The sequence below is a fragment of the Aspergillus thermomutatus genome (assembly GCF_002237265.1).
Source record: "Aspergillus thermomutatus strain HMR AF 39 chromosome Unknown NODE_218, whole genome shotgun sequence".
NCBI lineage: Eukaryota > Fungi > Ascomycota > Eurotiomycetes > Eurotiales > Aspergillaceae > Aspergillus > Aspergillus thermomutatus.
The window spans coordinates 1-15173 of record NW_020798268.1 but is presented as its reverse complement, the minus strand read 5'-3'; the positions used below and the strand labels follow the sequence as shown (position 1 = coordinate 15173).

The 15173-nt window shown below is 51.9% G+C and overlaps 5 protein-coding genes across 5 annotated transcripts; 2 read left to right on the top strand and 3 right to left on the bottom strand.

Annotated features, from left to right (window-relative positions):
- Positions 1-532: 532 nt before the first annotated feature.
- CDV56_102069 (DNA-(apurinic or apyrimidinic site) lyase APN1) lies at positions 533-2515 on the top strand (the record flags this gene model as incomplete). Its single annotated transcript, XM_026755688.1, has 5 exons — positions 533-1037; positions 1104-1140; positions 1199-1318; positions 1381-1515; positions 1576-2515. 5 exons carry the CDS (start codon positions 533-535, stop codon positions 2513-2515), a joined length of 1737 nt encoding a protein of 578 aa, XP_026611586.1.
- Positions 2516-3010: 495 nt separating this feature from the next.
- CDV56_101722 (putative nucleotide-sugar transporter) lies at positions 3011-5073 on the bottom strand (the record flags this gene model as incomplete). Its single annotated transcript, XM_026755341.1, has 3 exons — positions 3011-3169; positions 3216-4517; positions 4612-5073. The coding sequence occupies 3 exons, from the start codon at positions 5071-5073 to the stop codon at positions 3011-3013; spliced, it is 1923 nt and encodes a 640-aa protein (XP_026611585.1).
- A 2220-nt stretch (positions 5074-7293) lies between these two features.
- On the top strand, positions 7294-9445 carry CDV56_101077 (glycoside hydrolase family 15 protein; the record flags this gene model as incomplete). The annotated part of the gene is made up of 3 exons (XM_026754696.1): positions 7294-9055; positions 9113-9177; positions 9233-9445. The coding sequence occupies 3 exons, from the start codon at positions 7294-7296 to the stop codon at positions 9443-9445; spliced, it is 2040 nt and encodes a 679-aa protein (XP_026611584.1).
- Positions 9446-10106: 661 nt separating this feature from the next.
- On the bottom strand, positions 10107-11054 carry CDV56_100826 (anticodon-binding domain-containing protein; the record flags this gene model as incomplete). The annotated part of the gene is made up of 3 exons (XM_026754445.1): positions 10107-10268; positions 10341-10836; positions 10921-11054. The coding sequence occupies 3 exons, from the start codon at positions 11052-11054 to the stop codon at positions 10107-10109; spliced, it is 792 nt and encodes a 263-aa protein (XP_026611583.1).
- An 861-nt stretch (positions 11055-11915) lies between these two features.
- GND1 (NADP(+)-dependent, decarboxylating phosphogluconate dehydrogenase) lies at positions 11916-13901 on the bottom strand (the record flags this gene model as incomplete). The annotated part of the gene is made up of 5 exons (XM_026754003.1): positions 11916-12356; positions 12414-12842; positions 12901-13352; positions 13437-13624; positions 13885-13901. The coding sequence occupies 5 exons, from the start codon at positions 13899-13901 to the stop codon at positions 11916-11918; spliced, it is 1527 nt and encodes a 508-aa protein (XP_026611582.1).
- Between the last annotated feature and the right edge of the window lie 1272 nt (positions 13902-15173).

The following is a 15173-nucleotide window of genomic DNA, read 5'->3' as shown; positions in this document are numbered from 1 at the left end:
AAGGGCGTAGAATCGTCAATCCTAGTTCGAGTGCGTCAGGTTGCCGATTGAGGAAGTCGAAAAAGTCGTCAGACGATGAATTGTTGAACAAGGTCGAGATAAAAAATGAGGTCAAGAAATGAGCAAGTTTGCGTTTATCGATAAACAGCCCCTTTCGGTTGCCCTGGCTATTGGTCACGTGTACACTATCCTCTACTTGGTAATATTCGAACTGAAAAGCTGCAATATCACTAGATGAAGTCTCAGACCGAAATTATGAAGGACGTATAGATATTTGTGCTTTCGAAGCAATCTAATAGACTACAAAATAATTATAAAATATTGATTGGTTTTCTCGAACAAGATTGAGTGCGCAATGCCACTCGGACGTCACGTCGCCAGTAGCACGCGTCTAACTACGGTTCTCCGCCTCCACGAACGTCGAAGCACCAACTCGAGTCAACTGAACTCGAACCCTTAAGCTGGGGATCTTTGCCTTGAGATCATTGTCGCGCCTCATTTTCGTAGCATATCATATGAGCAAGCCGACTCGATGCCACCACGATCCCGCAATGTGACGTCCAGCACCGTCTCCGAATCCTCCCTTAGAAGTCCGAGAAGAAGCGATCCAACGAAGAACAAAAAGCGAGACATCGACGAGCTGCAAGAGCAGAGCTCTCCGAGAAGATCCAAGCGCTTCAAGTCGACCGAGACATTAAAAGCATCGTCAGTCCTGGGCCAATCGGAAATAATCGACGGTCCATCTGCTGTCGATTTGAGGCAAAAGAAGCCGGGAGCGTCTCCAAAAAAGAGAAAATCACAGCCTAGAGTTTCGGTAAAGGAAGAAGTCGAGGAGGAGGTTGCGATAACTGTCAATACGAAGGTACATAAGGGGAGTCAGGCAGAGCCGGAGAAAGCAGACGAGACCACTACAGTGACCGGAAAGATCTCGAGAAAGAGGAAGACCAAGCAGGAAAAGGAAATCGAGATGGTTCCTCTGAGAGCTAGAACACAAGGTCTGCGCATGTGCGTAGGTGCCCATGTCAGTGCCGCAAAAGGTTGATCCTTCATCTGTTACTCGATGCGTATTCCCTGGCAGAAGCTAATAATACTCATGAAATTAGGAATTTTCAATGCCGTGCATAACAGCATGCACATCGGGTACTATAAGAGGATTCTGGTCGATTCGAGTCTAAAAATTGGCTGATGTACCCTCTAGTGGTAACTCATTCGCCCTCTTCCTCAAATCGCAGAGGAAATGGGACAACCCTCCCCTGCAAGATGATCATCGAGATCAGTTCCGCCAGATGTGTTTAGAACACAAGTACAATGGTGCAAAGTAAGTTACACAGGGCCATCCTCCTTTATTGATCTGACAGTTACTGATGAGCTTTTTCACAGGCACATACTCCCCCATGGTTCATATCTCGTCAACCTAGCGCAAGAGGACAAGGCCAAGGCGAAGCAGGCATACGATTCATTCCTAGACGATCTCCGCCGCTGCGAAGCACTTGGAATCACCCTCTACAACTTCCAGTCAGACTCAGACCATCACCACCCGAACCAATTCTTGTCAGTTCACTAACCATCCTATAGCCCAGGAAGCGCCAACCAAAGCAGCCTCACCGACGCCCTCTCAAGACTCGCCAAGGCACTGACCAACGCCCTCGAGTCCACATCAACCGTCGTCCCGGTCCTTGAGACGATGTGCGGCCACGGCACCACAATCGGAGGCTACCTCACCGAGTTCCGGGACCTCCTCGCCTTGATCCCGCGCGAGCACCACGCCCGCATCGGCATCTGCATAGATACCTGCCACAGCTTCGCAGCAGGGTACGACCTCTCCTCCCCAGCGGGCTACCAGTCCTTCATGAAGGAATTCGAAGACGTAATCGGCCTGCAGTATCTCCGCGCCCTGCACCTCAACGACTCCAAAGCCCCCCGCGGCAGCAAGCGCGATCTCCACGCCAACATCGGAACAGGCTTCCTGGGCCTCCGCGCCTTCCACAACATCATGAACGACCCGCGCCTCGAAGGCCTCCCCATGATCCTCGAGACGCCCATCGACCGGCCCGCCAACCCGACCATCGCCAACAGCAAGGACGAAGCAAGCAAGGCCCCTGACACCGACACCGACACCGAAGCCGAAAAGAGCAGCAAGAAAAAGACGCCCAAGCGGCCCAAGGCTAAACCCGCCGGTGCGAGGGCCCTCGTCCCGGACCCGTCCGTTTGGGCTCGCGAAATCGCCCTCCTCGAGTCACTCATCGGCATGGACGCCGAAAGTTCCGAGTTCAAGACCCTCGAGGCACAGCTCGCCGAGGAGGGACGCGAAGTCCGCGCGAAACATCAGGAGCAGTATGAGCGGAAACTGGCGGCCGAGGAGAAGAAGAAGAGTAAAGGCGCGGGTGCGGGGAAGGGCCAGAAGACGTTGATGGAGATGATGCAGAGCTCCGGGAAGAAGAGGAAGGGGGCTAAAAAGGGGGCCGAGAGTGAGAGTGAGTTAGAGAGTGAGGATGAAGGATGTCAGAGCCATTGATGCTAGCTGCTGGGCTGGAATATCGCAATTGGACTAAGTGCTGGCTCTTGTATACTACGAGACTGACTGAATTGGAACGAATGGCACTATGAGGATGCCCTCAATTGCTGATTATAAAAAAAAAAAAAAAAAAAATCGATGACTGGACGTAATGCTACCAATTACTTGAACTCTGATAGAGCGAGGTATCGAACAATATCACATTGCAATATGGGTATTGTCATGCGAGATCTCAAACTAAATAAGGAATCAAGACCAATGGTCCAACTCGGGGGATATATAGAGAGCATTGTCACAGTAATCATTGGTATCACTCGAAAACGAAAAAGGAAACATCCCGTCAACACGAGACGTCAATTGCAAATATGTGCACGAGCTATGTGCAGCTCAATCATCTATACCTCCACCCGAGTTCGATGACAGAAATTATAGAGACATCCACCGTGTATATCAATGACGATAGCCCTGGATGACCATTCAATCACCGCTGCCCCGCTAGTTCCAGACTGACAGGATAGGAAGATTCGCAGAAGACGCCTTGGACAAGGCAGGAGCCGAGCACAGGGACTTGGAAACCAAACCAGTGGCTTCGATGAAAGTGTCGTACAACCGAAGTTGCTCCTGTTCAAGGTCTTTCTCCCGACACTGCCCGGTCTGTGGGCAACTGTAAGTTACTTCCAGCGCTTGGGCCTCGTCCCACCCGGGGCGGAAATTGGGAGTCGGCGGTCAAGACTACCGGGGGTGCGGACTTGAGCGGGGACGGACCGGCCAAACGCGGGGAGAACGGTCGACCTTCGTTATCGCTCAGATTTGCAGTGGAAATTGTGAGCCCACGAACGTTGCTACTGGCCCCGCTGGCCCTCACTTGAAACGAGCGCCGATCGCCAACCAAGCCATCGGCGGGGGTGAAGCTGTCGTCTGTAGGCACATGCGAAACCGGAGCGACCATACTAGTTTCCAGATCGTCGATTCTGTGATACGTTCCACGCGAACGGGAGCGAGCACGACCGGAATCGTCACTTTCCGAGTCCAGGTTCGGGCTGCGCTCCCAGGTGCCTCGTCGTGCCTCGGAACGCATCTTCGAAATCTTCATATAGTTGTAGCAACCAATACTGGCAATGGTGATAAGCAGACCAGCAATGTTGACCGTGGTCAATTGGTCATGGAACACGACGCCTGCAGCACTGATCGTAATGACTTCCTTGAATATGCCACAGATACTTAGTGTGACAACGGAAGAGCGTTTCAGCAGAGCGAACTCGGCTGAAATCATGCAAAAGGCCAGCACACCGGGGAAGATTAGCAGGCAGACGGCAAAGACGCCGCCATGAGACTCTGACAGTGCGGCAAAGCCGTCGGCGATCTGGGCCGGGCCTTCGACGGTCAGAGCGATGATGATGAGCGAGACAAACATGACGGGGGTGAGGAAGAAGAGGGTGGAGAAGGGGTTGGATGTGGCCGGATGCCTCAGGAGTAATATCTGAGTCAATCCCCAGCGGAAACCCGAAAAGAACGCGGAGGCGATGACTAGAGCGAAGCCCACCGCATTGAAGGCTGTTTCCCCAGCGACCATCATGACCACGCCGACGGTCATGGTGGCTATGATAAAGATCAACTTGACGGAGGGCGTCTCCAGTCGGAAAATGAAAGCGAAGAGAAGGACAAAGGCGAGAGCGGAGGATTTGCACATGGTGAGGAAGGTGAGGGAGATGAACTTGAGGGACATGTTGCCCAGCCCGATGTCGAGGGACGTCGCTGCACCGCAGGGAACGAGCCGGGTGAGATAGAAGAATTTGGTGAGAACGGGTGTGGATTCGGAGGCATCGTGACTGTTTCTGAACGGTGAACCGGCCGAGGGGGATGAAGGGTGTCGGGGGCGTAGCGCTGGGATCAACCAAAGAATGAAGGACGAGAGTGTGAACTGGACGAGCATATGCAAGCTAGTCGTGAAGAGAGGAAAAGGAAACACGACACGGTCTTCTGAGAACATCCATTTGTTGTACTACACGTTGACCAGGAAAAGAGTCAGTATGCAAAGTCTAGACACGGCTTCTCCCCGCAAAAGGCAGGGGTCGGGGATGATGATGATCACTTACGACGGAGATCGACAAGGAAAAGAAGTACCACAAGAGGATGAGACTCGCATTGACGAGCAGTTTCTTGATGACGTTCCGATCTGCCAAACCCATTGAGAGTACATCATGTCGGGAGGATTTGACATCAGCTATCCGAGCATCCAATTGCCTCCGTTGTTTTCTCCGTCTGCGTCTCTGACGTCGTTGTTTCGCTGTGAGACCGGTTTCTTCATCATCGTGGAGCTCATCGTCAGAGCTCACAACATCCATCTCCATACTCTCTGCGATCGAAGACAGATCGGACACGTCTGCGTCATCGGCCGTCAAGGGTTTCTGTTCGTCGCGCTTGTAGTTGACCGCCTCGCTGGTGGCTCTGGAATGATCCTCCCTCTGTTCGGTCGGGGCGGACATCGACGAGGGTCCTGCGCCTGTGAGGACGGAGCTTCGGCGTCGATGGTGACTTCCAGCCGGCGATAGCCCCATTTTGCAAGGTTATATGTAGAGGACAACAGAAACAGAAGAATAAACAAGGGAAAAGGAAAAGAGAGACACGGAGAGGGAGGAAAAGACGGATCTGCTAGGGAGCAGTGGGATCCATCAGCGATTGATAAACAAACACGAAGATTTGCCCCAGTGGATGACAGTCGAACTTGAATGAGATCACAGCTGGAGGACTCGAGGGAATGAAGACGGCACAAAGGAATGCAGAGTTGGAGATCAATTGATCTGACAGGTCTCGTGGGAGAGGAGATGCAGGAATATTGACCGACAGGATGGCAGAATGAATGATACCTGATAACAGTAATATTGCTCACAGGAGGCGCAAGAGGGAACAAGAAAAAAGAAAACAAGAAAGAAAGGAATCAAATCAATTCAGACCAGGACAAAAGGGGTAAAAATGAGAGAGATTGTAGGTAGTCAACTTCTGGTAAAGAGAAAAGAGAAGGGAAAAACCGCCCCCGACTTGATGCAAGGGCGCGATGAAATTGGGATGTGGGAAATGAAGTTAATTGTGGTTAATGAGAAGAAGAAAGATATGCCTAGTTAGATAACTAGATACTAGTTCTTAGTTCTTGCTTTGCAGTCATCATGCCTAGCCTAGCCTGGCCTTTGACTAGTTACTTCTAATTCTGCACAAGTTATCTGCCCTATTCCATTCCCTCTGTATGTATTATTCCTCTCATGCAATATCAAAGGTCGTGTGAGTCAATCAAAAGCATCCAGATCCAAAGTCTAAGGAGTGAGGGGTCAGGTAACTTTTGGCTGGAGATCCCATACAAAAGATACTTGGGCAGGATATCCATCTATCCATCCATATACTCTCACAATCCATGATGACATACTTTGAGTGCCTGACCTAACCTGGCATGATTTCTACCTATGACCAAAGACAAGAAATCTCGAGCAAAACAAGTTCATCCTCATGCACTAATCTAATACTGCCTCAAACAAAAAACAACAACAGAATGCCTCTGCCTGTGATACCTCGCTAATAACTGACTAGTCACTAGTTGTCTGTTGGGCTGCCTTAGTTCCTGTTAGTCTTACCTCGTACGAGTTTAGTTGCGTCCGGCTGACCCTGGATTCCTTTTAAACTCCCTGTAAGAGTCCCCAAAAGCACGGAATTTGTGCCTTGTGGACTGCCTGTAGGGTCATCATTTGAAGATTGAAGTTGGTCCCTTCCGGACGATCCGGGGTTAATTATCATTCTTCATTACCTTAGTACCTCTATCTACTTGATGCCATAGGTACCTACTCCGTAGTAAAAGTAATTAACCTTGACAAATATTTAATTTGATGGTCCAATTATTATTATTAGTATTACCTACCGTGAAGAATGTCCAAACTGATTAATAATACTAATAATGCGGTCAATAATAATAATCCTTGTGATTCATTGACTCCTCAGGCCACAATTGGTGGATGCCATGTCCGAGGTCGATCGGCTGTAGCCCTACGACTGGTGCAAGTATGATGAAGGACAAACATGATATCACAACCTTGACTCAATCTCACCGACAGGGATTATACAGCACCTTGATGACCTTTCTGATGAAAGATAGAAATATCTTGAGATTACCAGGATTGCCGACTTACATACAGAAATGGAGGAAGGAGAAGCAATAGACGGTGAGCAGGTGAGAAGTCACGGGAACAACAGGAGTCAGAGTACTCCATAGAAACTTCCAATATCTACAAGGCTGGACTCTTCCAGTCCAAATAAACGACTTCCAACCTAGGATATATGATTTATCACACACTGGATAAAAAAACTCAATGAGCTTCGGACGTGCATATGATTTGGTACCTTCGAATCTTTTCTTGTGATGGTTCAATTCCATCATCTGTGTCGTTGGAGCTTCTCATGGCCAGGCTCTCTCCTGTAAGTGCAGTCCCGATACAGTGACTGCATCGGAATTGCAGAAACCAGAAGCCCAGAATGGGTCCTCATAATCATGATCATGACCACCGTCATCATCATCATGTCGTTACTGTGTCCAGACGCATCGTTCGATGGATATTACGAGACAGGTAGGCCCTATACGGGCTCCTCATCAGCTTCCCCCATCCTCTATACCGTCTAGAAGTTCCAGAGATTGCCGTGCCTGCACGTCGATAGCTGAATTCGATACTCAAGAGAATCATCATTATCATCAACGACGTCCGTGATCTCTGAAAACACCCCTCTCTCTGATCATCGCCATGGCCACTGGTTACAATGCCATAGAAGACTACGGGATCATCGGGGACATGCACACCTGTGCCCTTGTGAGCAAACAAGGCAGCTTAGATTACATGTGCTGGCCTGTCTTTGACTCTCCGACCGTCTTCTGCCGCTTGCTAGACTCCAAGAAAGGGGGCTACTTCAGCGTTTCTCCGCCTGTTTCTATCCCCAATATCCTCAATAAGCAGCGGTACCTGCCGTACTCCAATATGCTCGAGACCCGATGGGCCAACGACGATGGTGTGGTGACCATGCTGGACTACTTCCCCGTGTCCCCCAAGAAGTCCGCCCAGTCGGCCAGGATCCTGTCCGGATATTGTCCCTGCAACGAGGCCGGTGTCAATCGGTTCAAGTCCGGGCTGCGGCATTCCGGCGTGGTCAGGAAGCTGGAATGCAGCCGTGGCAGTATGGACTTGGAAGTAGAGATCTTCCCCGCGTTCAACTACGCCCGGGATTCCCACACCACCCGGTCCAAGCTCGACAACGATCTGAGCAAGCATCCACTTCAGACCGTCCATTTTGAGAGCGAGACGGAGAAACTCCAGCTGGAGATCTTCGCCTATTCCAAGGAGGTGGACAAGGTGGGATTTCCCGACGTGAAGTTCAGGATCGACGAAAAGCCAGGCCTGCAGGGACGCGGCCTTGTCGCATTTATCAGGCTGTCACAGGGCCAGACCATGTCCTTCATCGTCCACAGCCCCGAGAAGATTCTGCCCAGCGACGCCGTTATGGAGGCCTACCTCAACAAATTGGAGGAAGAGACGTTCGACTACTGGACTGATTGGACCCGCCAGTGCTCGTTCCGCGGCCACTACCGGGAAACCGTGGAGAGGAGCCTGCTCACCCTCAAGCTACTGACGTACAAGCCCACGGGGGCAATCGTGGCAGCGCCCACCTTTTCCTTGCCGGAGAACGTGGGCGGCGGCCGCAACTGGGACTACCGGTACTCCTGGGTCCGTGACACGGCGTTCACACTCTACGTCTTCCTCAAGATGGGCTACAGCGAGGAGGCGGAGGCGTACGTGAACTTCATCTTCGACCGGATCTTCCCGCACGCGATGCAGGACGCCAAGCCGGGCTCGAAGCGGCCCTTCCTGCCGCTCATGTTCACCATCCGCGGCGAGTACGAGATCCCCGAGGTGGTGCTGGACCATCTGGACGGATACAAGGGCAGCAAGCCCGTGCGCGTGGGCAACGCGGCCGTCTTCCACACGCAGCTCGACATCTACGGCGAGCTCCTGGACAGCATCTACCTGTACGACAAGCACGGCAACCCGATCACCTACGACCAGTGGATCGCGATCCGGCGCATGGTCAACTACGTGATCGATGTCCGCCACGAGAAGGACATGTCCATCTGGGAGTCCCGCGGCCAGACCCAGAACTTCATCTACTCCAAGATCATGCTCTGGGTGGCGCTGGACCGCGGCGTGCGCCTCTGCGAGAAGCGCTCCAGCCTCCCCAGCCCGGATCGCTTCAAATGGATCCAGATCCGCGACGAGCTCTACGACGAGATTATGGACCGCGGCTACAACGCCGAGCGCGGCCACTTCTCCCAGAGCTACGAGAGCCGCGACGTCCTCGACGCCGCCGTCATGATCGCCCCGCTCGTCTTCTTCTGCCCGCCCAACGACTCGCGCTTCGTCAGCACGCTCGAGAAAATCCTCCAGAACCCGAACGAGCAGGGCCTCTCCAGCGCAAAAATGGTCTTTCGCTACGACCACGAGAAAGCACACGACGGTATCCTCCTCCCCTCCCTCCTGGTCCCACTCCATCACTGACAAAACAACGTAACAGGCGTCGGTGGCCGCGAAGGCGCCTTCATCATGGTCACATTCTGGCTCGTCGAAGCAATGGCCCGCGTAGGTTCCCCCTCCCTTGATCCCTTAACAGTACTAAAGGATCCCATGCCCATAGGCCGCAAAATACAACGTCCCCATCCCGAACCTCTGGAAACTCGCCCTCGCGCACTTCGACAATATCCTCTCCTACGCAAACCACCTGGGCATGTTCTCCGAGGAGGTCGCCATCTCCGGCGAGCAGATGGGGAATACCCCGCAGGCGTTCAGCCATCTGGCCTGTGTCAGTGCGGCGATCAATCTTGAGAGGTTGGGCCGGGAGGAGGATTAGAGGTGGCTTCGTTTCTGTGCGGTTCTACTAGAGACTGACAGGTATTTCATACTTAGACTTTCAGCAGGTTAGTTTTAATAAGATCCTTTGGTTTTCACAGGCAAGAAGTAAAATAGGATTCGTCTCTTTTCTCTAAGAGTCATTGAAGTGTTCGTATGTGAGTTGCGAATGGTGGTGTGGGCTTTGTTTCGAAGTCATCAGGTTAAGTGTGCGCTTCTACTAGCTAGAGACTGGCGGTTATTTCATACTTGGGCTTTCGGCAGGTTGATCTTGATAAGGTACTTTAGTTTTCACAGGCTAGAAGCAAAATAGGATTCGTCTCTTTTCTCTAAGCGCAATCGAATTGTTCGTATGATCACATTGTTCGGGCAGGTCTACCGGGTACAGCCAGACAAGCCAACCAAAACTGCATCCCGACCACCCTGCTCTCGTTGGAACCGAGACAGCTCAGCATCCGGCGCATTCTTCACTGTATATTATTGTCACTGCTTATTTCGTTTTTCCACATCCCCGCCTCCTATCTGTCTGCTTAGATGCATCATGTCGTCGAGGCACTATTCTCCTGGTATATGCTTCTATTTTGGCGCGACAGGTGGTTTCACCCCACATGCATTCGCCTTCAATGAGCCTAGGAGGTAAGCATGAGATCAAGAGGTTTAGATTAACCGCCTTTCCTCTGTCCAGCAGCACCAGGCCCTGGTGAAGTACTTGCGCTCGCCGAGGTCCGAGCATCCTTGACCGACGCAGAGCGCGGGAAGGCCCCTGCCGTGCCGATCGTCGTACTGGCGTTGCGAAGCTCAATCTTCTTGCGCTCCATTTCAAGCTGTAACACCAGGGCTGTTAGCTTTGGATTTCCGCGGGCTGGAATAGAACTAAAGAGTCTTGAGGTACATACCACCTTGCGCACTCTGGACAGAGCAGCCGTATCACCGGCCACGATTGATCGACAATCGTCTATATGATAAGGAGCCGCAATAGTGACGGCGTCTGCCACGACAATGTTGGTTCCGTCCCACCGTGCGGGCATTGTGCGGCTGAACGCATCGAAGATCTCCTGTGCCTCCCTCGTAACACCCTTTCCACGCCGCGCTTCGCTCTCGTGCAATTTGCCAATGGCGCTGGCCTCTCGAGCCCTCAGGGCTCGAACGTCGAGCGCATGCACCGGGGGTACGGCGTCAGAGAAGGAGGGGGCTTCAGCGGAGTTGGCAGTGGGAGCAAGAGACAGGAGTTGGAACGACTGGATCCGCGATACTGGGATAATGCGGTAATCGCCCGCTTGTGTCTGTTTGCCGTCGGCTGTATTGATAGCAACGAGATTTGTGATGGGACAGGCAGTGAATAGAGTGCCCTCGATGGTAGAAGAAGTGGGGGTTGCAGTACTAATGCGAATGCTATCGCAGGAAACAGTCAGCTCTGGAACATAGGACTCGCAACCACAAGTTGCGCCAGAGCATCCCAAGGGAAGTAGTACTCACCGTGCGCCAATTGCGCCGCTCAGTGCCACTTCCAACGGCACCATGGCAGCTGCCATTCCCGCACTTGTAGCTGCACCCGAGGGACCTTGCGCTGGTGCTTTCACTCCGACACCGTGGCGCTTGTTCTCCGCCATATGACTGGCGCCCCTCGACAAAAGCGAGTCGAAAGGAGGCAATCAAATACCCCTAGGTCTCCCGGAAACTGAAACCGAGATAGCTGCTGTATCGACGAGTATGCGCCGACCGAGCCACACTGTGACAATATGGAAAGCCGACCGTACGGAGTTGCTCCCAATTCTCACTCAATGGATGTCGTTTGCGGGAATAGCCAGTTCAACGCAAGAGACCCTTCAGACTAATTCGGTATCTCCGCCGCAATCTCTTCTTTGCAGCAGTGATGAACCCGACCAGATCGAATGAAGTGGGACGTTGCGGGAACGAGGAAAATAGGTTGACAAAGGAGCGACGGCAGAAAGGAACAACAACGACGGGAACGAATCGATACAAGCAATGCGAGACAGAAGAAAATCGACAGTATTGGAAAAAAGCTACGGCCAAGCAGACAGGATGATTGGCTGAGGCTGCTGGCTCGGAAGAGGAAGACGTGGATGTCGTCGTCGGGCGGCGGAGACAGAGAGGTCCAGTGTTTTTGGAGCTGGAACGACGTTGCACTGCGGGCAGGTCATCATCGCCCAATGGAGTCTAGCGGCATCACTTTACACAACACCTCCGGTCTACAGTAGCAATAGCATTTTCACAACATTTGAGGGTCATTCGGTAACTAAGGACTTGTAATAGATTAAGAACATCCATCCATTCCCGTGAGGACCATTAAAGAAACATGCATCTAAGTACACTAATATCAGTCATTTTTTACCGTCATCATCTATGTGCCCCGAGCCATAGACAGGCCATACAACATTTTTGAGTCACACTTTCCTCTCAGGGCAACGAGGTCTTACGTCCAGCGCAGTGCGTCGTGTCTCCGTCAGAATTTAAACAACGTAGGTGGAAGCGGACACGTCACCACCACGGCCGGTCCAGTTGACGTGGATATCCTTGCCCTCGGGGTAGTTCTCGTTGGCGCACTCGGGCTTGATGCGGAAGGTGTGAGCACCGAAGTAGTCACGCTGAGCCTGCAGCAGGTTGGCAGGGAGGTCCCGGGTGCGGTATCCGTCGTAGAAGCTCAGAGCAGTGCTGAAGGCGGGGGTGGGGATACCCCAGAGGGCGCCCTTGCTGACAACGTTTCTCCAGCCCTGCTGGGCCTTCTTGATGGCGGCCTTGAAGAAGTCGTCGAACAGAAGGTTCTCCAGGTCGGGGTTGCTGCGGTAAGCGTTGGTGATGTCCTTGAGGAAGACGGAACGGATAATGCAGCCACCGCGCCACATGAGGGCAATGGAAGGCTTGTTCAGCTTCCACTTGTACTCGCGAGCAGCCTAATCGATCATTGTCAGTCAATGCATGTAAGCCTGAGGAAATGTGCAATGCTTTACCTCCTGGATGAGCATGAAGCCCTGAGCGTAAGAGATGATCTTGGAGGCATACAGAGCCTGCTCGAGGTCATCGATGAAAGCCTGCTTGTCACCGGTGAACTCGGGGGTAGGGCCGTCGAGGAGGCTGCTGGCACGGATGCGCTCGTCCTTGATGGCGCTCAAGCAACGGGCGAAGACGGCCTCGCCGATCAGGGTGACAGGCATGCCAAGGTCGAGAGCGTTGATGGCGGTCCACTTGCCGGTACCCTTCTGGCCGGCCTTGTCAAGGATCTTCTCAACGAGGGGAGTGCCATCGTTGTCGTTAAAGTAGAGAACATCACGAGTGATCTCAATCAGGAACGAGTCCAGGACACCCTTGTTCCACTTGGCGAAGACATCGGCAATCTCCTTGACGGGCATGCCCAGACCACGCTTCATGATGTCATAAGCCTATCGTCATGTTAGTTGCCTGTTCATGCAGAGTAGCTGAACAAAAGAGGTGGCTTACCTCGCAAATCAGCTGCATGTCGCCGTACTCGATACCGTTGTGAACCATCTTGACGAAATGACCGGCGCCCTCGTCACCAACCCAGTCACAGCAAGCCTCACCGTCGCTCTTGGCGGCAATGCTCTGGAAGATGTCCTTGATGTGGGGCCAGGCCTCCTCGTTACCACCGGGCATCAGAGAGGGACCGTAACGGGCACCCTCCTCACCACCAGAAACACCGCTGCCGACGAAGCGGATGCCCTTCTCCTTCAGGTACTTGGTGCGGCGGTTGCTGTCGGGGAAGTGGGAGTTACCACCGTCGATGATGATATCACCCTGCTCGAGGTGGGGCAGGAGGGACTCAATGAAGTCGTCGACAGGCTTGCCGGCCATAACCAGCAGCATGATACGGCGGGGGCGCTTCAGCTTGGCGCAAAATTCCTCGACGGAGTGAGCACCAACAATGGACTTGCCTGGATTACATCGGTTAATTTGGCATTCCCTCGACTGAAGTCTTGTTGTAATTGAATTTCGTAGGAAGTTAGGGAGAGCCTCACCCTTGGCCTCATTGTCAAGGAAGCGGTCGACCTTGGAGGTCGTACGGTTGTAAGCGCAGACAGTGAAACCGTGATCAGCAACGTTGAGGATCAGGTTCTGGCCCATAACGGCCAGACCGATGAGACCGAAATCAGCACTAGGCAAAGGACGCGCCGGTGCGCCGACATTGATGCCGGCCAAACGGGCGCTTAAGTCAGTTGCCAGATTCTCATGTCAATAGTTGAGATAGATTTGGAGAATGATTCATTGGGGAGCTGCAAATGCATGGATTTGCACGGGACGGAGGTTGAAACATCAAGAAGCTCATTTTTCAAGCTCCTTGTAGCTCAAGAGCAAACTTGTCCAGCACAAGGTATAGCTTTGCGACTTGTTTCATCCATGCCGCAAGCCCAATGGAATAGAGGGATGATGCAGTGGATGGAAGCGGATAAACTCAAGAGTACTTACACAGCTTGATCAGACATGATGGAAGAAGATTGTAAAGAGGGGGTATAGGTGGGATGGAGTTCAAGGAGATAGACCGTAGACGATGAATCTACAGAAACAGCTCCGATAGAAGATGATGAAGATGCAGGTGAAGGAACGAAGGGAGAGAAGAAGGAAAGGAGAAGGAGAAGAAGAGGAAGAGAGAGGAAGATGTCAGAGCCGGATTATTATTTGATTTGATTAGTATTATTATTGGGCGTAGTTAGTTACGGTCCTTGGATGCTGACGGAGCAACCTTCCGTCATGGTGGGACACTGCAAAGAAGGGCGGGGCAGCAGAGGAGCAGAGGAGCAGAGTCGTCCGGTGAGTAGCAGTAGATACCTCTTGGTCCTCTTTGCTGGAAGAATCCATGGAGATTTCTGGATGATTACTTTAGTATTAGTTGATCATGAATCAATCAATCAATAATCCCACGGATGGTGGGATTGTTGGACAACTGCATGGACAACTACATTGCTCCTTTCCGAAGAACCTTGGATATGCTACTAACTACACTCACAAGGTCCCTTGAACAGTTTTATCATACTTGAGTAGTATATACTGCGATAAGTGAGGGGCAGCATCAAGAATCATCTCCCATTATTACGAGAGAAAGAGAGCAAGGAACTTCGGAGATGACGGTACTTGATGGCGGGGCACAGAAGCTGTACTCTGTCGACGGAGGGGCAGACAGCCAAAAAATGGGCTGGACTAACTTGTAGTGGTGCTAGTGCCTCCAAGTCAGGTGTGCTCGGTGAAGCAAAAGCAGTAGATAGCCCATAAGCAATTCCTCCGTCTACCAAAGATTATTCGGCATGATCTATCTATGCTATCTCCGTGGAAACGTTGGCTTTTATACACCATTGCTCCTCCGGGCTTTTGTCGCATAGGGTTTAGCAGTTAACATTGGATGAATCCTGAATCCATCTGATAAGCTGTTAGTACTCCATAGATGGGGTTCAGATGTTACTTGCCTAGATATATTTTCTACTCACCGGATTCCAATTCTCCCTTTCACCAAGATTATCTTTCACGGAGTTAGCATCTGATGGATTATATTATTACTGATGCCATGACGCCGTTGTCGGCTATTGCATTACCCAAAGCGGCTTAGGGTGGGGGTTGCATCATTCTGATTCTGTGGTAACGTAATCCACAAGCGAGCGGGCCACCCAAGCGAGCGGGCCACCTCCCACATCTTTTCGGTCGCGGATGAAACATGAAGGCAATTTACAACTCATGTATCTATGCTCATAGCAAAAAAATTAATT